Consider the following 22,052-nt stretch of genomic DNA (forward strand, 5'->3'; position numbering starts at 1 on the left):
GTCCAGTTTCTTCAGTGCTTTTCAATCAGTTTCAGTTAAAATTCAGCAAGCCAAACGGGACCATAACCTCATGTCCGCATCACAGCATGAGCACGCCGCCTCCCGTTCCTGCTCGGTTGCCCTACCCACCCCCCACTCCAATCATCCGCTCAGCTCCTCCCTCATCAAAGACATCACAATTTGATCCCTGGGTGCGTGTTTGACAGGGCTCAGCTCCACAGGAAAAAATTAAGGGGGTGTTTGGATCCAGCATCTAAAATTTAGGAGATATGTCGAGAGGATGTTGCATGGGGTGTTCAGATACTAATAAAAAAAACAAATTACATAATCCGTCAGTACTCCACGAGACGAATTTTTTAAGCCTAATTAAGCCGTCATCAGCACATGTTTACTGTAGCAAAACATTGTTAAATCATGGACTAATTAGGCTCAAAAGATTCGTCTCGCAAATTAGTCGCAAACTATATAATTAGTTTCGTAATTAGTCTATATTTAATACTCCATGCATGTGTCCAAACATTCGATGGAACAACGACTAAAATTTAGGAGGGGCAACCAAACACTCCTCGGTAGCTCTAAAAGATACGACTGAACTTGCTTACATCACATAGCCTCAAGTTTTCCATATGCTTCTTCACCCACTGTTTTATGGCTGCATAATGATGCCCCGAAGATTTCATTGGGCCTGCAATAGTATGCAATTATTTAAAATTACACCATACTCAAATTATTCAGATTTGTTTTCCTTCTTTTTTTACATCTCCATCCGCAGCAGTGCAATTACTAAAGAAAAACAATTGTAACTGCTCGTGGTACTTGCAGATTCAAACTGCGATAGTAATCTTTTCCTGAACATGATAACTGATTAACATTCCTTTTCATTAAGTAGCTTCAGGTTACGTTGAAAAAAAAAAGTAGCTTCACAGTATGCTCTTCTCTATGTCGATTTTGGGTGCTTACCTTTCTACAAAATAACAAAGACTCTAACTGCTAGTAGTACACAACTGATGAAGTGAAGCATATTAATAGCAGCAGAAATTTTCCAACAAAACATTGCAAAGCATTTCCACAGCACTTTAGGAGTTCGGATTGATCTCTGTTCATGTACCTTGCATCATTAGAAAAGGCCAGGCACTCTATCTTGAAGATACCGCACAACATGATGTGACCAAGGCATGTACTTTGCAAAAGCACAATGAGCTTGAACTATCGTACTGCACACCTCCACAGTCAAATGAATCAATACAAATACGCCTGGTGTACCTGAAATCAGAGTTCAAATTAACCTCGCACGTGCATCTGCTGTGAGTTTGATGTTTCGTCAGGTGGTGCTTGGACCCTTTTGTGTTGAAAAAAAGAGAGGCAGAATGGAATTGGAAAATTACCTTTTTGGATTGTGCTTTTGCTTGCTGCAATCAGTTGACACAGTTGGTATGCGGGCTTGAGAAGTAACAACAATGGCATTTAGAAATACAGAATAATACCTCAAAACTCTCGGTGCAAGTCCATCCTACTGGGATTTGGATAACCATAAGTAAGAATGTGCACATATGCACAAGCCCAAACCAAACTGTATCACAAAAATTGATGCGCATGTAGACCTTGAACATCTGCAATGACGAATTAAGACGGATGAGCAATTAGGTGTGCCAGTGAATGTGCACAAGGTAAAAGGGCACAAATCATCAGAGTTTAACGAACTCACCAGATGAAATGATGACGGGCATCCGATTGCCCAATCAACAGATGAGGGATGTGGGAGGTGAGACGCCAGTCCTTCCCCTTCCTCCTCTGGCAGCGCCTCTCCAGATCAGGACAGCTAGAGATCTCCAGTGTCTGTAGAGCGGTGAGGCCTTTAATCCACTCTGCCAAGGATTTGAGGTGAGGCAGCACATCGATTCAGGAATGGAAGTCAGGCTCCGCAAGCCCCATATCTCGAATTTCCTTGACCGACTCCAACAACGTAACCCATACCTCAGACCTATTTCACGGTTTAGGTAATGTACAGTAAAAAATGTTACCTCCTCATATCTTCACCTCTCCAACGGAGGAGCCCCAAATCCCTGCATCCGCGAAAATATCCAAGCTCCCACTTCACTACAGCTACTACCTCCTCCTCCTCCTCTTGTTCCTCTGCTCGCCCCCATCCCACTCCTCGGCCTCCACCATTCGGCGGCCCACCAGCAGCGGGAACAGGTCCCGCGAGAGCGCGGGTCGCAGGAGATCGGAGAGCAGGGAGCGCAGAAGCGGGAAGAGCCGCGCCCCCGTGAGTGAGCCGGCGAGGATGAGGAGCGACTCCGGAAGATGGGTGAACCCCGGGAGCGCCGCGGCGAAGATGAAGAACCGGAGCGAGGGCACGGGAAGGTTGCGGCAGCGGCGCAGGACGGCGGCCACGGCCGCGGGCGTGAGGCGTGGCGCGAATCCGTTGAGCGCGGCGCGGAGGTCGTGCCGCGGCCCGCCGAAGTCGCTGAGCACACGGCAGAGCGCGCCGACGAGCCGCGGGTCGGGGTCGGGGTCCGGGGACGTGTGGGGCCGCGGATCCGGCTGTCCGGCGGGCGAGGCGGAGCAGAGGCCGCGCAGGAGGAGGAGAGAACGCATCGCTTTTTTGCGTACCGAGGAGAGAGGGCATGCATTTTTGCGTATCGCTTCCGTCCGTAGGTAAAATGGGTCATCCGTCTGGGTCAGCCGTTGGAGGCTGTTTTCGGTAGGTAAAGCAACTGTGCCTAACGCATTTTGGGTTTGCATCTCCTCGTTGGAGACAGTCTAAGAGAACGGAGTTCCCCTAGCGATTCTGGCAATTGGCCAAGTGCCCCGCAGTCTCGTATTTTGAGCTCCTGGAGGGAGGTGAGGCACCCCAATGATTGGGGAAGGCACGTGCAAGAACTGAATCTTGAATATGCGTAGAGAAGCAAGTTCCCCGACACATTCGGCAAGTTGGGCAAGTGCATCGCACCATTCGATTTGGAGCACCTGGAGGGAGGTGAGGTGCCCCAATGATCGTGGAAGGTTGCTCATCCTTAATAATGCCGTGATGTGTAGCATTTGTAAAGAGCGGAGCTCTCCAAGACATTCTGACAGCCGGTGAATGTCTTTTTTTTTTCGAAAGAACGGCAAAAGCTTTGCCGTGGATTTTATTAGACGATATAATGAAAAAAAGGGCAAATACAACTCTCTATTTACACCCAGCGTCCCCTGCTAAACAAAACGGAAAACTAGTAAAACGGCAGAAAAAACAACTATACAGAAGAAAAAAAGGTAAAAAGACTGAGACTAGGGACACTCCGAAAATAAGAACCCTGGCCCAACAGAAGAAGAGGTCCACTGCTAGTTCGCCGTATTATGAATTGGAGACGTCGCCAAAGAAAATTGACTTATATCATCTTTGCACAAACTTGCAACTTGTCTTGGGCTCAAACTTTTTTGTTGGAAAGTTCGCCTATTCCTCTCTTTCCAGATATTCCACCAAAAATAGATTATGATCCCGTCGAAGCGCCGTCTTTGATTTTTGTCAACTTTTCTCCTACATCTTCGCCAGTAATTATGAAGCGACTCAGTTGTGCTTATGGAGCTTAGGTCAGTTAAACTGAACCATATCTTGATCAACTCCCACACTTCCTTAGTGAAAGGGCAATCTTTACACAGGTGCGTTGGTGTCTCTTGATCATTTGTACATAGTTTACATATGGGGTCATCCGTCCATCCTCGCTTCATCAAGTTGTTTGCGGTCAGAATTTTTTTGTGCATTAGTGTCCATGCGAAGAATCTGCATTTCGGTTCCGTCTTGGCCTTCCAAATTGGCATAATTCTGAGCTTGGAAAAGGTCCCCTGAAACTGAATTTTATAAGCGCTTTTTGTTGTGTACTCTCCACTTTCTGTCCAACGCCATCTTATATTGTCTTCCATATTGTCGATCAACTGCGTATCCTTGATGGCCTCCCAAAGGTCGGCAAATTCAGAGACCTCTGCATGTGAATTCGGAGGATATATGTGGTCAATCCATCTGCTATTTTCTAGAGCCTTTTGCACTGAAATCTTCTTCCTGTGCGTCTTCCGAAACAAGGTAGGCGCGATTGTTTTTGCCGAAGCGCCGTTAATCCATGACGAAGTCCAGAACAAAGCTGTTTTTCCATTGCCAATATTTACTACGGTTGATGCGTTGAAAAGCTCATGATCGGTCTTTTTGCATGGGACTTCCAGGTTTGTCCATGCTCTTTCCTTTTGTTTCCACTTGAACCATAGCCATCTCAACCTCAAAGCTCTTGTGAAACTCTCTAAATCCAAGATACCAATCCCCCCCTTTTCCTTTGGGAGGCAGGTGGTGGGCCAGTTTATAAGTGAATGTCCCCCGGTAACGTTTTCTGGAGTTTCACCGCGCCAAAGGAAACTGCGGCGTAATCTGTCAATCCTTTTGAGCACCCCTTTCTGCGCCTGAAAAACTGTGAAGTGGTAGATTGGAATGGAGGAAAGAACCGTTTTTACTAATGTTTCCCTTCTAGAGGTTGACAATAATTTTTCTTTCCATCCTGTGAATGTCACAATAACTTATTTTGAGATTCGTGAGGGACGTGAGCTGCCAGAATGATTGGGAGCTACTTATGGCGTCACAATCCAGAATCTCCAGAGTCTGTAGAGATGGAGAGCACAGGTCCCCCACCCACCCACTGTGAGAAATATACAGTGCTTTGAGGGCCCTGAGCGGCTGCATCGATGGAGCAGGGCTCAAACTACCGCACCCCCCCAATGACCATCCTTTCCAGATAACAGAGCTCCCCCAGCCATACAGAGAGTTTGGCATTCTATAATCCGCAGGGTTCGGAGGGACGCGAGGCTCCGCATGCTCCCGGGCAGCTCGGTTAGGCCATTACACTTCCGAATTTGCAAGAACTCCAGTGCTGTCAAGTGTTGCAGCAGCTCCCATCGACATCCAGATCAATACGATGCTGCTCCTGCTGCTGGAGGCATGCCTTCCAGGCGAAGCTCCTTTAGGTAGCTAAAACGAAAAGACGGCAAAGAGGATCCTTGGCCTAGGCCTGGCTGTCCCAGCAGCTGCACGTTGCTCTTAACCAAACGCAAGTCCTTCAACGACGAAGGGAAGTATGGCATCACCATCAGATTGGGACACTTTGATACACTTAGAACTGATAGACGATTACCAAGCTGCACTTGTCCCTCTTCCACATAAGCCAAGCTCCCCTCTGTTACCAACCGAACCACGCACAAACTCTGCATTCCATCCATGAATAACTCCAACGGTGAAGGAAATGGACCTCCGCTTATTCTTTTGAGACAAGGCATTTCCTTGAGCACAAGCTTCTCGAAACAAGGCAACTCTGTTAGCCCCTCCAAATGCTCCAATTTTGGGAAATCTGATAGTTTCAACTTGCACAACAGTCGGACGCGAAACATCCACTCCGTCGATTCCTGACCTGAATACCGGACAATTTTTAGGATTTTAATTACAGGCGGTGGTTCCAACCCTTCCAGCTGATTTTCAGAGTTCACCCCCACATTACTTGCATAAATTAGTCTCAGGCTTTGTAAGTTTGTCTTCTGCTTCAAGCATTCCTTGTGTGCAACATCTGGCTCCATACAACGTGCAATACCACGGATAGTTAGTTCCCCGCTAATCTTATTAACGTTTTCAAGCTCTGGGATTTGTGCATAATTTACATCATCCTCTCCCATAACAAGTAGTCCTAGCGTTTCAAGTCGAGTAAGCTGCCCGATGCCTTTTGGAATGGCTAGTAACTTTTCACATCCTTGCAGGTTCAGAACAACAAGCTTCTTCAATTTCCCTATGCCTTTAGGCAACTCTTCCAGCTCAAAACAGCATTGAAGGTCCAAACACTCTAGGTTTTCTAGTGCCGTGATACTTGATGGTAGCCTCTCAAGTTTGGTATTGCCTAGTCTCAATACTCTTAGCCTTTTATTCCTGCCGTTAGAGCTTGGTAAAGCAGCAACATTGTGGCAACGAAAAAGGTGTATGCGAGAAATCATGACACAGTTGCCAATGGAATCTAGCAAACCTGTTAGCCTCAAACTATATGACAAGTTGATCACTCTCAACTTCTGCAGCTTACCAATGGATTCAGGTAACATGACAAGGTCACTTGATATTACATGAAGAGCTTGCAGACTCCAAATGTCGGAAATAACCTCAGGAAATGTTTCATATTTCAGTCCTAAAATGTTAAGGTACCTTAAATTTTTGGTCTCTAGTATGGCTGTGAGTGCTGATGTATGCACATCTTTTCACACTGATACTGCGCAAGTGTTTTGCATTCTTCGATGCCTTGCCAAATATGAAATCATCATTTTCAGCAATATACATAGCACGTGCCTTTTGAAATGTATTTTTGGGCGGAAGAGGTCTTGCGTGTTCCATTATAGAAAAATATCTGCAGATCTTTGTGCAATTGGTTGCCTTCTCTGCCACGGCAAGTGAAATCTCATCACCCAAAATGGATCGGGAAAGATCATGCACCAAATCATGCATCTTACACTTTATTCTTCCACCCCATGTTTCCATCACATCTTGTATGAAATACATTTGCAAAAGATGACTAAAGTACTCATGGCCAACATATTCCAAGTAGTTATCACCATCTTCAGCGATCATATCATGAGCAATCCATTGGTCAATCAATTGGTCTTTATCGATCAAGTGACCTTTTGGAAAAAATGAACATATTGTGTGTAGCACTTCATCCAGGAGTATTACAGCTATCGTTATTTATATTTTTTTATCTCAGGGAAGGACTGGCAAAGAGATATTGATAACTTATACTTATAATGGATGAACCAACCAACCTCTTACTCTAAACAGGGGTAAATCAAGAGATAGAATAATATATATATAAAGGATAAATGTAACACTCAGAATACTACATAAGATAGCAATAGTAAGTCTAAGTAGATACAGGAGAAATTAATTCCTAAATCATTCTAGTCACAAGTCAAAGCATACATTGATGTGCATATACTTAGCAGTGGATAAGGATCTTTATTTCTACACATAAGAGACATTACTTAGGAAGATCAAGAACAGAGCTTGATTTCCATAGCAACCGGGTCCTACTTACCTACAAACGGGAGGTAGACTACAAAGGACTCACCAAGGCTGTCACCTTCACGATCTATCACATGATCCGGAATGTAGGGTGCATCCATAGGTAAACAACATATAAGCACCATACTTACACAATGTCGACCACTCACCCCGTTCGAACATAAGAGTGAGCGCTTTGCGATCTTATGCATAAACATAATAATGATTCTACTAAGCATATAATCAAAGCAAACCATGAACGTTCTACAAAAAAAAAAGCAAACCATGAACATGATAACTAAGAACATGAATAATATAAGGAACAATGTCATAGCAAATGTAGCAAATAATAAAGGATACATAAGGCTTTACCAAGGCAAACTCTTGACAAGATCGGGAATCCAAGCAGGGAGCTTGACTCTCTCTAGATCTAACTTAGCTTGCTATGCCTAAGAATATTTGTGAAGCTCTGAGGTTCTTCTTCTTGATCTCTTCAGATGATGGAGGAGGATGCCCTCCAGGAGGAGGTATGGGGGGCCTTTTATAGGGGGCACCAGGAGTCCTGTGGGCTCATGAATGCATGGCAACGTCAAATCTGAGCCCTCGTTACGAACCGACCTTAAGCACTGGCGTAGATTGAACCTGGGAGGCGAAGGAGAACCGACATAGGAAGGAGGGGCTGCCAGGTGGGCCCCATAGGCCAGCCGGCCTACAGGTGGGGTCGGCCGGCCCCACCCTCTAACAATTGAGGTAGGGTCGCGGTGGATTATCTTCTACGGTGATTTAGGACTCTTCTAAGTCGGTTTTGTCGCTGTCGGTTGTGATTTGCTCTGACGATTGGGTCCACTTTGACTGTTTCATGAATAAATCATCCTGAAAACACATATTCACCAAAACTTGTGGAATTTATTAGTTTAAACCCTTAAACCTATGTTGGTGACCATTTTCATGCATTTATACAAATTATATTGACAGTTTATAATAAGTGTTAACTACCGTCAACATTGTGAAACACTGCTTTAGATGAGATGGCAAGTTAAAATAGCTCAACCACAAGCAGGCTGATACTTGACGTTCTTCACCCTCAACATTTAATAAATTACTCTCTTTTATAGCTTGCCATTGTTCTAATCGTTTCTTGACTCGGAGGACCCCTGCAAGAACTTTAATTGCTAGTGGCACCCCACCGCACTTGTTCATAATCTCTTTCCCAACTTCTTCAAAGTCATGTTCCACAGCATTTCCATAGCTTTGCTGAAATACTTGCCAGCTATAATCCTCAGACAATGATGGCAAGTCGATTAGTGTTGTAGATTCCACTGCTTCAGCAACATTTCTACTACGAGTAGTGAGTAGAATCCTGCTTCCTGGTGAGCCATGCTTTAGATGTACCATGAACTCTGCCCACTTAATACGGCCTTGAGTCCAAACATCATCCAATACAAGTAGGAACCTTTTGTTGGTCAATCCGTCTGAGATTTTATTGGCCATATACGTAGGAAAGGCCATCGGACCTCTCGTTTGAAATAGCATCAAATAGCTTCTTGAGAAATTTTTCAAGTTGAAATTTCTCCTGTGACACATGAACCCATAGTTTAACTGGAAAATGATTACAATTTCTTTTTTGACTTTACTGAAAATCAGCTGGGCCAGTTTAGTTTTCCCAGAGCCACCAAGTCCAACTATTGAAACTATCTTGATTCTCTGTTGGTCAACATCCTGTAGCAGCTCAGATAGAATATCATTCATCTCTTTTATATGGCTAACAGGATCATTGACAACAACTGAATTCAAAATACCTCTTTGCTTCACAAGGACATCAAACATCTTCTTAATTTTCTCGATCTTTTTTGGCAGCCTGGCATTGAAATATAAGTGAATTTGGTTTTGTGTGCAGGTATTTGGACACAAATCCACCATCACCATCAGCTTCATATTTTTTCAGCCTTCAGTTGGAACTCTATCCACAACATCATCAACCTCATAAACGGCTTCTTTCAACTTTTTGAGCGATGGAGCATCCCCCATAGCTCTGTCTCCTGCTTCTTCCAGCCGTTGATTGATCTCCAGAGCTAGATCTTGGAGTTCCCGGAGGTCCTTTTCAACACCCACTATAGAGCTGTATTCTTTGATAACAAGTGGAGCTAACTTGTTGCACACAAGCTTCAATGTTGCAGATACTGCTGCAGACACTGCAGCAGCTTCCATAGTACCAACCATGTTTGTTTAAGTGCCCAGATTTCCTATAAATTGAATTTTGGAAATAATCAGGTTTTTCCTTTGTAAAGCAATAGTCATAGTTTCCCATATTCTGACATGCGTAAACAAGTGTAGCCTCTTGATTGATGAATGCTGCTGAAGTGGGGCTTCTTAATTTGCAGGCAAGCCTTTAGAGCCTTCCTGTCCCTGCCATCACAAGGAGCAGCCGAAAGGGGAGAGAGGTCAATTGGATTGTCGAACACTTGGACTAAAGAAAGGGAGAGCCCAGCGAGTGCTCCAAAACGAGAGAGCCTGAGATCAGGTGGGGTTTTCTTCTAGGCAATGAATGAAGAAACATAAACTAGCCCCGCCCTGCATTGCATCAATTCAAGTTGCAGGCGGGGCGGGTTGTTAACGTAACCCGCCCGCTCGCCCCGCAAAATTGAGCTTCGTGGCTGTTGTGGACCAGCTGCAATTTTTTCGTGGGCCGAAGACTTCCGGCCCTCAAAGCCCGCGAGAAGCCTCACAGCAACCCGCAAGACCCGCAAGGCCGCAACACCCTCCTCTGCTCTCCCTTCCATCGCTGGGCCACCGCCACCGCCGAGCCAAATCTGAGGTTGCCTTCCGCCTCCCGGACGACCTGGGCCTCGGCAGCGGCGGCGGCGGCGGCCCCGACGGCGACGCCTTCGACGAGATCGGCTCCGAGGACGACCTCTTCTCCACCTTCATGGACATCGAGAAGATCTCGTCCTCCGGGCCCTCCAACCGCGACCGCGACCGCGCCGCCGAGACCTCGTCTCCGCCGCGCCCCAAGCACCGCCATAGCAGCTCCATCGACGGCTCGGGCCTCTTCTTCTCGCCCGGCATCGGCAGTGGCGCGGGGAAGGATGCCGCGGTGTCGCTGGCCGAGGTCATGGAGGCCAAGAATGCCATGACTCCCGAGCAGCTGGCCGAGCTCGCGGCCATCGATCCCAAGCGCGCCAAGAGGTACTGCATCCTCGATCGCGGCAATCCATCCATTTCTTTAGTTACCATTACCATGCTTGTTTCTGTGAGGGTGACGCGTGCTTTTTCTACTCCTTTTGCTGGGTGTTGGAGGGTTTGAGCAATTGAGCCCGTTGATCATGATTGGAAAAAGGAGGTCAGCGAAAAGGGAAACTGGGTATTTTCTTACCTGTGAAGTTATATTTCCCGGTTGTAATTTGAGGGTTTACAGGTGAAGTGCTGAGATATTTTGAGGATTATATTTATATTGCTTACTTTTGACACTTCAGAATGATGTCAGACAAATGCTTTTTTTGTTGGGCGAGATGAAAAGAAAATGAAGCACATTGGACTAACGATTAGAAAACCTAGCTATATTAATAGTTGAAGGCAGTAGGAAAATAACAAGTTCTAACCATTTTACCTATTGTATCTCTATTGAAACTATGAACGATTCCTGGCGGTCATTGGTTGAAATTTTAATAGAGAAATGTGAAATTGTGAATGATGTTGGAAGCAATTGGATTTTACATTTCTAATAATCACGTGACATAATCCTGTCACCAAAACCAGGTGCTTTCATCCTTAGCATGGCAGAGATCTCATTAGTAACAAATAATGCTATCCAAACTGAGTAGCTGATAACATGATATCCACTGTTTATAGTTAAATTCTAATGCTTCAAAATTACGCTCCATCATCACCAGTTTTTTATCTCTTTTGTTCTTAGACATTTTACATGTGCCAGTGTGCCTACTGTTTGACTTGTAGTAGAAAAAGGAAATTAGAAATAACAGATACTCCCTCCGTGTCAAATTTGTACAGGGAAACTGCATCCATGCACAGATTTACCCACCAGAACATGAGCAGTTCAAGCCTTTGATAAAGGAAGGCAATGTGTAGAACCTGTCATACTTCCGGGTCAGGAAATCTGGACAGTACAAGCCGGTTGATAATGATACAACAACAACAACAACAACAACAACAAAGCCTTTAAGTCCCAAACAAGCCGGCTAGAGTTGAAACCCAGCAGAAGCAATCAAGGTTTAGGCACGTGAATAGCTGTCTTCCAAGCACTCCTATCTAAGGCTAAGTCTTTGGGTATATTTCATCCTTTCAAGTCTCCTTTTATTGCCTCTACCCAAGTCAACTTCGGTCTTCCTCTGTCTCTCTTCACGTTACTATCCTAGCCTAGGATTCCACTATGCACCGGTGCCTCTGGAGGTCTCCGTTCGACATGTCCAAACCATCTCAACCGGTGTTGGACAAGCTTCTCTTCAATTGGTGCTACTCCTAATCTATCACGTATATCATCGTTCCGAACTCGATCCCTTCTTGTATGACCGCAAATCCAACGCAACATACGCATTTCCGCGACACTTATCTATTGAACATGTCGTCTTTTCATAGGCCAACATTCTGCACCATACAACATAGCAGGTCTAATTGCCGTCCTATAAAACTTGCCTTTTAGCTTCTGTGGTACTCTTTTGTCGCATAGGACACCAGATGCTTGCCCCCACTTCATCCACCCTGCTTTGATTCTATGGCTAACATCTTCATCAATATCCCCGTCTCTCTGTAGCATTGATCCTAAATATCGAAAGGTATCCTTCCTAGGCACTACTTGACCTTCCAAACTAATATCTTCCTCCTCCCAAATAGTAGTGCCAAAGTCACATCTCATATACTCAGTTTTAGTTCTACTGAGTCTAAAACCTTTGGACTCCAAAGTCTCCCGCCATAACTCCAGTTTCTAATTCACTCCTGTCCGGCTTTCATCAACTAGCACTACATCGTCCGCGAAAAGCATACACCAAGGGATGTTCCCTTGTATGTCCCTTGTGACCTCATCCATTACTAAGACAAACAAATAAGGGCTCAAAGCTGACCATTGATGTAGTCCTATCCTAATCGGGAAGTCATCCGTGTCTCCATCACTTGTTCGAACTCTAGCCGGTTGATAATGATCACATGATCAATTTTACAAGGTGGACTTCTATGGAGGAGGTCGTTGAGATCCCACCAGCTTTCCCTATGTATACCTATTCCCTTACTCCCATGGATCAGCTGCCACCGCGTGTTGAGGACAACAAATTCTTCACAGGTATATCTCTATATGCATAGAGATTGTGGTCCTAGCAAACCTGCACAAACAGCTTATGTGTTGTTATTCACCTGTGCAGATGTCATTGTTGTAGTCACTATGCTCTCTAATGTTTCATCAATGCGGAGTAGAACACGCCAGAATGAAGTACTGAAGTGGACAGTCACTATATGCAATGCAAGGTCAGTCGCCCACAGATGTTACTCATTAACTCTTTTATGGATTCTTGTATATTATGTTTGTATGGGCTCTACTGTGTATGGCTGCTTAAGTTACGAACCATGGATGACAGCGGTGCTTCACTGGATGTTATACTTGGGGTGAGCGGGCAACTGCGTTCCCAGCTGAACAGGTCCATAGAGATGGAAAGGCCACCCCGCAGACCATGATATTTGTTGGGACTCTTGTGAAGTGCTTTGCAGGTACGTGTATTGTGTTGCTATGCGATTGTTGCTGTGAATCTACACCTAAATCCTTCACTTGTTGTTTCAGATAAAGTGTCTTTGTCTAGGGGATCATCATGCAAGTGGTACATAAATCTTGAGGTCCCTGAGGCGAAGGCCCTTGCAGCAAGGTGACGTGCTCATCTAAATATTTATGAATTACATGTGCCATCGACCTCTAAACATGATCTAGATAAGAACAATGTCTCAAACCCCGCTCTAAATTATCATAATCTTCTTCCTGAACAGTGTGGCAAGCATCTATCAACCAGTCAAATGGGATCAGCATATGGCTTCCAGTGAGCCTGTGGCTTTCGCTGCTCCTGAACATAAAAAGGTCTTCGACATCAAGATACTTTCATAGTAAACTTCTAGGACTCGTCCGTCGCCCAAAAGAGCTACAAAGAAACTTTTCGCAGATGAAGATACCATGGATGACGATGGTGATGGGTGTGCGGATGGTGCTGCTGTTGCTGCAGAGCCTAGGTACCTCCTTCCTTTTGTTTATGGCTCTGTGTTTATGTTTTCTCGCTACGCTTTGTTTTTCAACTGTTGCTACTCCTTCCATGTGTATATGATTTTCTTGGTCAATGAAAATAAGTAATCAGCAAATGTATGGGACAGATTGTTAATACATAGTGTTCCTTTTCCAAAGTTTGAAAAAATACTGAAGTCAGTACATCATTTCTGAATCTTGATTCTCTAAATAGAACTGCAAAATCCAGAATGTCTGGGCGTATTGTTAGTACGTAGTCTTCCTTTTTCAAAGTAATATTTAACATTCCATTCTTGTCCAGTTGAATTTACTGATTTATCTTTGTAAGGTTTTATCTGAAAATATTATATTCAGACAAAAAAAATCTTGCTGGTATTTTCATATTTACATGGCGTGTGCCAATTGCAATAAGAAGATTTTCTTGCTTCTGTTTTTGGCTCTAAACATCACGCCTCATGGTCTCTTCTGTTAACAGTGCAGCAACTGAAGATAACTAATCAGCGAAGGAAGGTCAAGGTGCTTTTGTCTCTACCAGTTGCAGCGAAGTGCTCGTTAGCGTGTATCTGAAACCTCGCTCACAACTGATGTTCACCGCTCTTTTAGTTTCTATGTAGCTTTATATATCTACTCTCACCCATGTATTTGGATCGGCATTCTAAGCTAACGAATCATTATGTTCTCATACGGCAGTGTCGACATTGTTCTCATTAAGATTGCATGAGGGACTGTACTGTACGTCTTGCGGGTCTTGCGGGTTTTGCATACAAGTTTGTTGTGTCCGCGGAACACTTGTCCGCAAGATCCGCAGCTTTGTGGCAAGCCGCAAGCCCGCTAATAAACTTTGCGGCAAGCGAGGCGGGTTAGCGGCCGGCCGTGAACGAGCCCGCCTGCAAGTTGAGCATCAATCAAAAAGGGAAATGAGAGGTGAAAAAGTTAAAGATGAACATAGCATACCAGAGCGCCAAGTAGACAAGAATCAACAGCTCTGTCTTCAGTACTACCTGTGAAGAGTCTGAAATTGCTGGGGTAAGCAGAGAGATTAGAAGGCGGTGGACGGCTGGAGTGCAAACTGTATGTCATATTCAAGTAGAATAGCGTCAATACCTGGATCTCAGACGAGATGCCTTGCTGCTTTTGCATCTGACATCTCCCAATGCCGCGCTCCTTCTCCCCTGAGCGAGATGCGTGTGCAAGCGCAATGAAGCAATCGGAGCTGGATCTGCACAAGGAAGGCGCAACTGAGCTTACTCGATCGAGCCGGCCTCTGGATTGGATCTAGATGGCCAGGCTTCCGCTACTGCTAAGCAAGTGCCGGGCAGGAAATGCTGGAGGCTCCTCGCAAAAAAAAAGGAAATGCTGGAGGCTCCCAGTGGCGGGGACGCGGAGTCAACAAGTCGCCGGAGCATCGTACACTCCTGACTCCTCCACATGGCTGTTGGCAATGGTGCGTCACGTCAGTGGTGACCATGCATGGTGCTTCGTCTGGGCTCCAATTCAAGGCCCGCGTTCTTCTGGGCCCTGGATGACAAACAGACTCCGATTTCAAGAGCTACCAACATATCTTCCCTCATGAGACTAAACTTTATGTACAAAAAATTTGTGCCGGATTAACCACAATTACACTACACAGTGGCAGCGCCCAACTATGCATTTTCACAATACATGTCCCAGTCCTTTTGAACCCAAACACATTTCCACAATCGGATGAGGAATGTGTAGGTTGTCCCCAGTCTTGCTCTTGTATGCAGGAGCCACTTCCAGTCAAAAACTTTCAACTCCTATGCAGCCACACTAGGTCACTAGCTCAGAACTGCGTCCAGGTCCCTCTGCTTGGGCTTGCTATTCCTTCTCCTGCGCCGTGCGGTGCCTGGAGGTGCCTGAACGATGCACAACAGTTCTGAAATCACAAAGTTCCCCAGGGAAAATGTTCAGAAATATTCATACCGTCAGAGACATTGTTACCTTCTCTTCAGCTTTAAGCGAGTCCATGAGATCTCCCATGCCTGCTATTGCTTCTTGCCCTTGCACCATACTCATCAACTTCTGCATCTGAGCCCGCATTTGGAAAAGCTGGGCAACCAATTGGCTCACCTAATAGTGGAAAATCAAAATGATAATCTTGTTAGCTCCATGGTTTGGTATACTAAGCATTGCAGACTTTCGAAGACTGGTGATATCATAAGAATAGAACAAAACCTCACCTCTTGTTCAGTCTTTCCAGACTCCTCAGCCACTCTTATCCTCCTCTCACGCGATTCAGCCAGTAACTCTGGCTTCTCCCTTTCCTCTAGGCAACCCAGAAAACATAGAATTAGGCATCCATGTCCACAACTCAAGTAAGCATCCAATTAGGCTTCCTATATATAGCTAAAAATCAGAGCAAACAAGTACCAGCAGTCATGGCATTGATCATTGACTCCACGAATGCAAGTCTTTTCTCAGCTTCTCGAATTTGCGCAGGAGTTATCTGTTTATCGTATCAAACTTAAACATGCTTGTAATGCACAGCGGTAAAGTTGGAGAACATGTTGAACTCCACAAGCTCATGTACCTTGTTCATGCCTGGCATCATTCCAATAATGCGGCTCATGGAACCCATTTTCGCAACATTTTGAGATTGTTTTAAGAAGTCGTTGAAGTCGAATTTTGCACTCATGATCTTTTTCTGTAATTCTGCAGCCTCTTCTCGCCGCATCTATTTGTACCACATGTAGAGTTGTAAATAACATACAATGCTCACAATATTACTTACACAACAAAGGAGCAGTTTTACAGGAAGCTACTTACAACTTCTTGTGTCTTTTCAACAAATGAGAGTACATCTCCCATTCCTAAAACTCGTTGTGCCATGCGATCAGGGTAGAAAAGCTCAAGGTCCTCCAATCGTTCCCCACGCCCAACAAATTTGATGGGCTTCCCAGAGACCTGCATGGTCAATTAAGCAGTGATGTTCTCTTATATCAGCTGAAAACAAAAAATGTTTACATACTACAGTGCATGGACACAACAACTGGCAGGGATTAAAGACTGCTGAGATTTATCCATGCAGTGCAGTCCAAGAGTTAATTCGATATGAGATTTTTTTTTTCTTCATAACTGCAGCAAGCTAGTGAAAAAGGAAACTACAAAGATATATGCACATGGTGCGAAAGTTATGCTAGTGAAAAACTGCCATCAACACTATTGAACTACAAAAGTGCTGATTATCAATTAGCAAAATAAAGTGAAGTTGAATAGTAAAATTGATAGATAATAATCTTCTTTGCATCATCAACTAATAGAAATGATTTCTGGTAAATGACTACCTCTTTAACACTTAGTGCAGCTCCGCCCCTGGAGTCACCATCCAATTTAGTCAGTATAGCACCAGTGATACCAATCTCAATATTGAAGGTGGTGACTAGTGCTGCATATCAGAAAGAAATAGTTTATGTTTCTGTCGCAATACTATATTGCTCACTGAAAATCCATCAACAGAACAAAGCCATCCTGTGTAGAGCCAGGAACAATAAAAACTGTTAACAGTTTTTTAATAGAAAAAATTTAGAGCAATAGCCAGTTTCCTGGCTAACCATGCTTTTGCTGAAGTACCAACCAATGTTTACTAAATTTTGGCCCTTGGCAACACCCATGCTGCAACAATGGCAAGAAGAAACAGATGGATACCTGCAGCTTCTTGGCCAGTCATGGCATCAACGACAAGCAGAACTTCTGTAGGATTAACAGCCTTCTTCACTTCTTTCAATTCATCCATCATTGATTTATCAATCTGAATGGCAGAAAGGTCATCATCTGGTGTCAGTGATGCTAGTTCGTATGACATATGAATTATAAGTTTTGTATAAAGGTATGGGTAAATCAGGTTCAGAGTAGAATTCCATAAGTTGGCACTAGTGACTGAAATTAGAGTACAATGAAGATTAACCTGCAGTCTACCAGCAGTATCTACCACAATGGCATCAATATTCTTGCTTTTGGCCTCTTCCATAGCATTCTTCGTTATTTGTGTAGGTTTGGCTTCTGTCCCTTCTGAGTAAACTGGTACACCCACCTGTCAATGCTCAAAAGAAAAATAACTCTGACATAATTGTGGTACTGCATTTCAAAAGCAGATGTAATATGATCGGTTTAACTTCCAAGTTTTGAAACAATCTGAGGGCATCTTGGCCCCTTAAAATTGGAGACATATTACCTACAACTATTCAATGGCAAAAAAGCAGTTCTACGTGAAGGTTCAAGGAGGTTACCTGTTTACCCAGTATAGTGAGTTGATCAATGGCGGCAGGCCTGTAAACGTCTGCAGCAACCAGCATACAACTCTTCCCCTGTAACCTAACTATGGTATAAGTATCTACAGGTTATCAAGCATTAAGTGCTAGATGCACGAAAATCAAAGGGTGAGGGATGCACCAGTTTCTTCAAATAGAATGCAAGCTTTGCGCAAACAGTAGTCTTCCCAACACCCTGTAGACCTGCGAGCAAGATAACTGTCGGGCCATTTTTTGAAAATACCAGATCTGATACTTCTCCACCCATCAGCTGTACAAGTTCGTCATGCACAATCTGCAGCACCAGTCAGATTATTTTTCCTCTTCCAGAAATTAATTAGTTCAAAAAGCTGTTTGTGTTTTCATTTAGCATAAACTAATAAGTAATAACTGAACATTTCAGATAAGACTGTCTGTGCATGTTATTTTATTTTCTTTGCTGGTGTGATTTGCTACTCCTCCAGAGAATAGGGAACTTATAACACTAAGAAAAGTTAAATGTATTAAGTTGTGGAGAACACCAAAGTGAAACAAATGAAACGATTCAACCAAGCAAAAGTTCATGCGCTCATTATCTGTAAATTCCTTAATGGCAGTGTGACGCAGAAATACCTTCACTAATTGCTGGTCCGGTCGGACTCCTCTGATAGCATTTGCACCTAAAGCCTTATCACTAACAGATGAAACAAACCGTCGCACAACGGGCAAACTAACCTGACGAAAGCAGGAGAAACTTCAGTCCTCACACTATATAGGTATAAATGAAGTGATGAGTAGAACATGAAAATGCAAGGTACTGACATCTGCTTCCAGAAGTGCTCGCCTAATGTCCCGCATTGGTTCGGCAATATTTTCCTTTGTTAGGACGTCTTAAATGAAAAGTGCAATGTGTTAATGATAATACTGACAAGTAAGTTACTACTTACTAAAGCACATACTTTGGTTTAAACAAAGTTACACAGAAGTGTAGAACAAAGTAGTGGTAACAAATTAACAAGCACATAACACCTATAGTGTATAGTCTTACAGTCATGGTTCGACAAGCAAACATAGGAGTACACCACAAATGAGCAAGTAATGGCCACTAGGGAAGCATGTACTGAACTTGTACTTCAGTACTAGTCTCACTACGATTGCCTTCCAGAGTTCCGCATAAAAAGCTCCTCTTAACGCATGAAAATGAAAAAAAAAAACGACAAAACAGATGCATTGATCGTATGAATGAAGAGGAAGCAGAGCCACGCACCAACGCCGCGCAGCTTGTTCCAGGCGGACTCGAGCCCGGTGGTGAGCTGGCCGAACATCTCCGCGCGCACAACCAGCCCGCTCCCCCTCCACCGCCTTCTCCATACCTAAACCGCCCAGACGTGAGCACGCCCCCGCGAAACATTAAACCCGCCGAGCAATGCAACCTTCTTCCGCATGCAAAAAAAACTGAATGAACCAAAGCTAGCTAGCGAACCGGAGAGCGGGCGGGGGTCCGGGCCGCGCGGAGCTGGACGGAGGAGGCCGTGGAGGGCCCACCACGGTGGAGGTAGCCGAAGACTGGCTTCCCTGGCGAGCGGCGGGAGGCGGCCGGGGACGAATGGAGCGCGAGCGCGGGCGCGGTGGCCTCCATTTCCGCGGCGGAGGGGAGAGAAGAGAAGGGAGAGGGAAGCAGGAGCAGACGACGCCGAGTAGCTTGCTGGATAAGAGCGAGCGAGCGCTTGGTTTCAGGTGGGCCCCCGATGATGAGAATCGTTTTGGGCCAAAATGTTCCGTGGCCTGTGTAGCGTTCACTAAGCGAAGCGGGCCTTTATTGAATACACCGCACCTTCTTAGGCGTAATCCCAGTAGGGTTATTTGAGCCCATCGAATGGAGGACGCGTTTTAGCCCAAGAATGCAAAGCTCATTTTCGCAACATTTTCGTTTGTTGTACCAAAATAGTGGATATAACGTTTAGGTCTATAAACATACCTCCTCCATTCTAAAATAGATGATCGATCTTATACATTCAAATTTTGTCCTAAACTACTTGAGCTCTCACTTATCAATGCACCTTTCACTTTTCCCAATACACATTTCTCTTTTCTCAACACATCTATATCTCTACTTGAGTACTAGTCTTTTGGCTTCAGGGTTGGTTTCCGTAAGAGATTCGAAGGCCCCATCTGGCACGGCTTCAGCTTCTTGCGGCTCCTTGCAAGAAGTCCTGCCAAACGGGCATCTAAAACACGACTCCTTGCGATGAGCTCGGAGGAGCCTGAGCCGTTTTTGTACACAGGAGCTGGAGCCGAAAAAATAGCTTCTCCTGGCTCCTCCCTATAAACCTAATACAAATTATTGTAAAGCTGCCACTGGAGTCTCTTTTTGCCAAACGTTTCTCAAATGGTTCTATCTCCACAAAAGAAACTACTCCGGCATTTGAAGCCAGAGCCGGAGCCCTTTTAGGAGGAGCCAAAGCCCTACTAAACAGGACCCAAAGCACCATCTAATATGGGAGAGAGGGAGCATATCTAAACATTGTATCAATTTTTTTGTGTCAAAATCATCTCAAATGAAAAAAAACTCATAAACTGCAAAGTTATAGATCTCATTTTTTTTACAAATTTTATATAATTTTATCTTAACCTGAGTTTATATATAAAAGTTATGTTTTTTTAACATGAACTAGCAGAGACAAGAAAATTCCGCCAATTCCACCAACTGTATAGTTTTGCATTTTTTATCCAGACAAATGATTGTGCAAAAAAGGAAAAAATCCGTGCCCAAACGCGGTTTCATTTTGTGGCCCATGAGCGGCCGATTTGGTCGCCCAAATTTGGCACGTTGTAACCAATCACGGGGCTTTCCCTACTCAAGTCAAGTGGCCCTGCCTTTTCACCCAACTCCAACCTAGCAAATTTCTTTTTTTTTTTTTTTGGTGCCAGCAAATTTCTATTGGTTGGTGCAGGAATTACAGTGCAATGCATGCGTGAAGATGCAGCGGAAAGAGATGCTCGACTGATTCGCTGGTTGAAGCGATGGATCAGTTGTGCCATACAGATCACTGAAGAATCAGGAATCATTTTTTTTAATATATATATATATATCTATCAAGAATGAAGAAAGGTGGAATCTGAATTTCTGACTGAATAGGACGAGCATAACGCTTTTCATTTCATCGCTTTCTGAAGAACACTTTAGAAACCTTAATTAATTAGGTAGCCGATGCTTCTCATAAGCATGATTACACCATTGCATCATCATCATCATCCATAGGATAATTAATTATCGATCGTATGCAAGTATGCCAAGTCCATCAACGACCTCCGATCGCCTAGCTTTCACCGTCGTCTATGCATCAATGCATGAGTTCTTGCCACGGTGGTCGTCGTCGTCGTCACCTCCGTGCACCGCCTCGTCGAGGCTCACACCGGCTGCGGCAGCGGCGGCGGCCGCGAACTGCAGCCTGAGCCGGCCGCCCTCGCGCGTGGCCTGCAGGAGCTCCTTGCCGGGGATCACCACCTCCCGCAGCACGAACCGGCCGTCCTCCCGTAACGACCGGAAGCACACGTACGGCTTGCCGCCGCGCCCGATTAACCGTATCGGCGGCGGGAACGTCTTGGGCTGCCTCTCCTCCTCCTTCTCCTTCTCCGCGGCGCCGGCGCTGGTGGCGTCCGCAACAGCGTCGTCTCCGCCGTCCGCCGGCGCCGTCTCGACTGTGCCCTTGAGCGCGGCGGCCTCGGCCTCGGCGTCGCCGTCCTTGAACATGTCGTCGGCATCCACGGTGCTCTCGTAGCCGAGCCCCTCGGTGCAGAGTAGAAGCGACGCGGACGAGGAGCCCTTCTTGGCGCAGAAGCTCGCGCTCCTCTTCACCGTGGCCACGGTGGCCGCCGGCTTGGGCCTCAGCAGCGCGTCCAGCGACGAGTCGTCCTTGCTCTTATTCTCGGCCTCCGCCGCGATGTCCAGCCACGACGGCGTGCGCGAAGGAGGGGACCGCGGCGGCGGCGGCGACGTCGGCGGCAGGAGGACGGCGGCGGCGCCTCGGTGGTCCGGCTGCTGCGGCTTCTCCTGGAAGTGGAGCTCGCCGAAGATCTCCGTGATGGACGCCGTGTCGACGATGGGCTTGTTGCTGGGGTGGTGGTGGTGGTGGACGTTGCGGTTCCACGCCGAAAGCGCCTCCAGCAGCGTCGGGTTCTCCGGCAGCGGCTTCTCGAACAGCCGCCTCAGCCCGCCGTCCGCCGCGGCCATCGGCGCAGCCATCACCTGCTTATCTCTGGACAACATGCACCTAGCTGCACGGCTGCACAAGTGAACAAACGTTTCAGTTCTTCTGCGTCTGCTCTGTTCAGAGTTCAGACACCATGTCAGCCAGTTGGGACTTGAGAGATGTGCCACTCTGTTTTGCTTACCTGCAACTGCAAAGGAGCTGCTGAAGGATGTGCAGAACAGTTTTGAGGTTTGTGACTGGCTGTCAGGAGCTACACTCAAATTCTTGTCTCTCTGAATTGTGACTTTGTCAGCCTGGGAGAAAGATGTATTTAT

General features: G+C 45.5%; 4 protein-coding genes, 1 long non-coding RNA gene and 1 pseudogene across 6 annotated transcripts; 2 read left to right on the forward strand and 4 right to left on the reverse strand.

The window, feature by feature from the left end:
- Positions 1 to 549: 549 nt before the first annotated feature.
- LOC136485966 (uncharacterized) lies at positions 550 to 1,495 on the reverse strand. Its single transcript, XR_010766621.1, has 3 exons — positions 1,386 to 1,495; positions 1,109 to 1,263; positions 550 to 685 (listed from the first exon to the last, which is right to left on the reverse strand). It is a non-coding gene; the product is annotated as an uncharacterized lncRNA (long non-coding RNA).
- A 3,434-nt stretch (positions 1,496 to 4,929) lies between these two features.
- Positions 4,930 to 9,287, reverse strand: LOC136488077 (putative disease resistance protein RGA3; annotated as a pseudogene).
- A 106-nt stretch (positions 9,288 to 9,393) lies between these two features.
- On the forward strand, positions 9,394 to 11,167 carry LOC136488078 (transcription factor RF2b-like). The gene is made up of 3 exons (XM_066485119.1): positions 9,394 to 9,429; positions 9,741 to 10,234; positions 11,057 to 11,167. The coding sequence occupies exons 1-3, from the start codon at positions 9,394 to 9,396 to the stop codon at positions 11,112 to 11,114; spliced, it is 588 nt and encodes a 195-aa protein (XP_066341216.1). The 3' UTR covers positions 11,115 to 11,167.
- Positions 11,168 to 12,200: 1,033 nt separating this feature from the next.
- LOC136486298 (uncharacterized) lies at positions 12,201 to 13,896 on the forward strand. The gene is made up of 6 exons (XM_066483169.1): positions 12,201 to 12,338; positions 12,418 to 12,520; positions 12,631 to 12,760; positions 12,831 to 12,912; positions 13,031 to 13,267; positions 13,753 to 13,896. Exons 2-5 carry the CDS (start codon positions 12,509 to 12,511, stop codon positions 13,143 to 13,145), a joined length of 339 nt encoding a protein of 112 aa, XP_066339266.1. The 5' UTR covers positions 12,201 to 12,338; positions 12,418 to 12,508; the 3' UTR covers positions 13,146 to 13,267; positions 13,753 to 13,896.
- An 818-nt stretch (positions 13,897 to 14,714) lies between these two features.
- LOC136486296 (signal recognition particle subunit SRP54, chloroplastic-like) lies at positions 14,715 to 19,203 on the reverse strand. 2 transcript variants are annotated; one of them, XM_066483166.1, is made up of 15 exons: positions 19,008 to 19,203; positions 18,792 to 18,897; positions 18,347 to 18,414; positions 18,158 to 18,259; positions 17,688 to 17,840; positions 17,525 to 17,602; positions 17,203 to 17,328; positions 16,944 to 17,046; positions 16,583 to 16,683; positions 16,065 to 16,202; positions 15,829 to 15,972; positions 15,669 to 15,744; positions 15,474 to 15,564; positions 15,240 to 15,363; positions 14,715 to 15,154 (listed from the first exon to the last, which is right to left on the reverse strand). In XM_066483166.1, exons 1-15 carry the CDS (start codon positions 19,161 to 19,163, stop codon positions 15,077 to 15,079), a joined length of 1,644 nt encoding a protein of 547 aa, XP_066339263.1. In that variant the 5' UTR covers positions 19,164 to 19,203; the 3' UTR covers positions 14,715 to 15,076. The 2 variants fall into 2 exon arrangements, with proteins under 2 accessions (XP_066339263.1, XP_066339264.1); XM_066483167.1 differs by lacking the exons at positions 18,158 to 18,259; positions 18,347 to 18,414 and having other exon boundaries at positions 17,688 to 17,749.
- Positions 19,204 to 20,648: 1,445 nt separating this feature from the next.
- LOC136486297 (protein FAF-like, chloroplastic) lies at positions 20,649 to 22,052 on the reverse strand. The gene is made up of 2 exons (XM_066483168.1): positions 21,920 to 22,052; positions 20,649 to 21,810 (listed from the first exon to the last, which is right to left on the reverse strand). Exon 2 carries the CDS (start codon positions 21,792 to 21,794, stop codon positions 20,862 to 20,864), a length of 933 nt encoding a protein of 310 aa, XP_066339265.1. The 5' UTR covers positions 21,795 to 21,810; positions 21,920 to 22,052; the 3' UTR covers positions 20,649 to 20,861.

The sequence above is a fragment of the Miscanthus floridulus genome, chromosome 10 (assembly GCF_019320115.1).
Source record: "Miscanthus floridulus cultivar M001 chromosome 10, ASM1932011v1, whole genome shotgun sequence".
Taxonomy (NCBI): Eukaryota; Viridiplantae; Streptophyta; class Magnoliopsida; order Poales; family Poaceae; genus Miscanthus; species Miscanthus floridulus.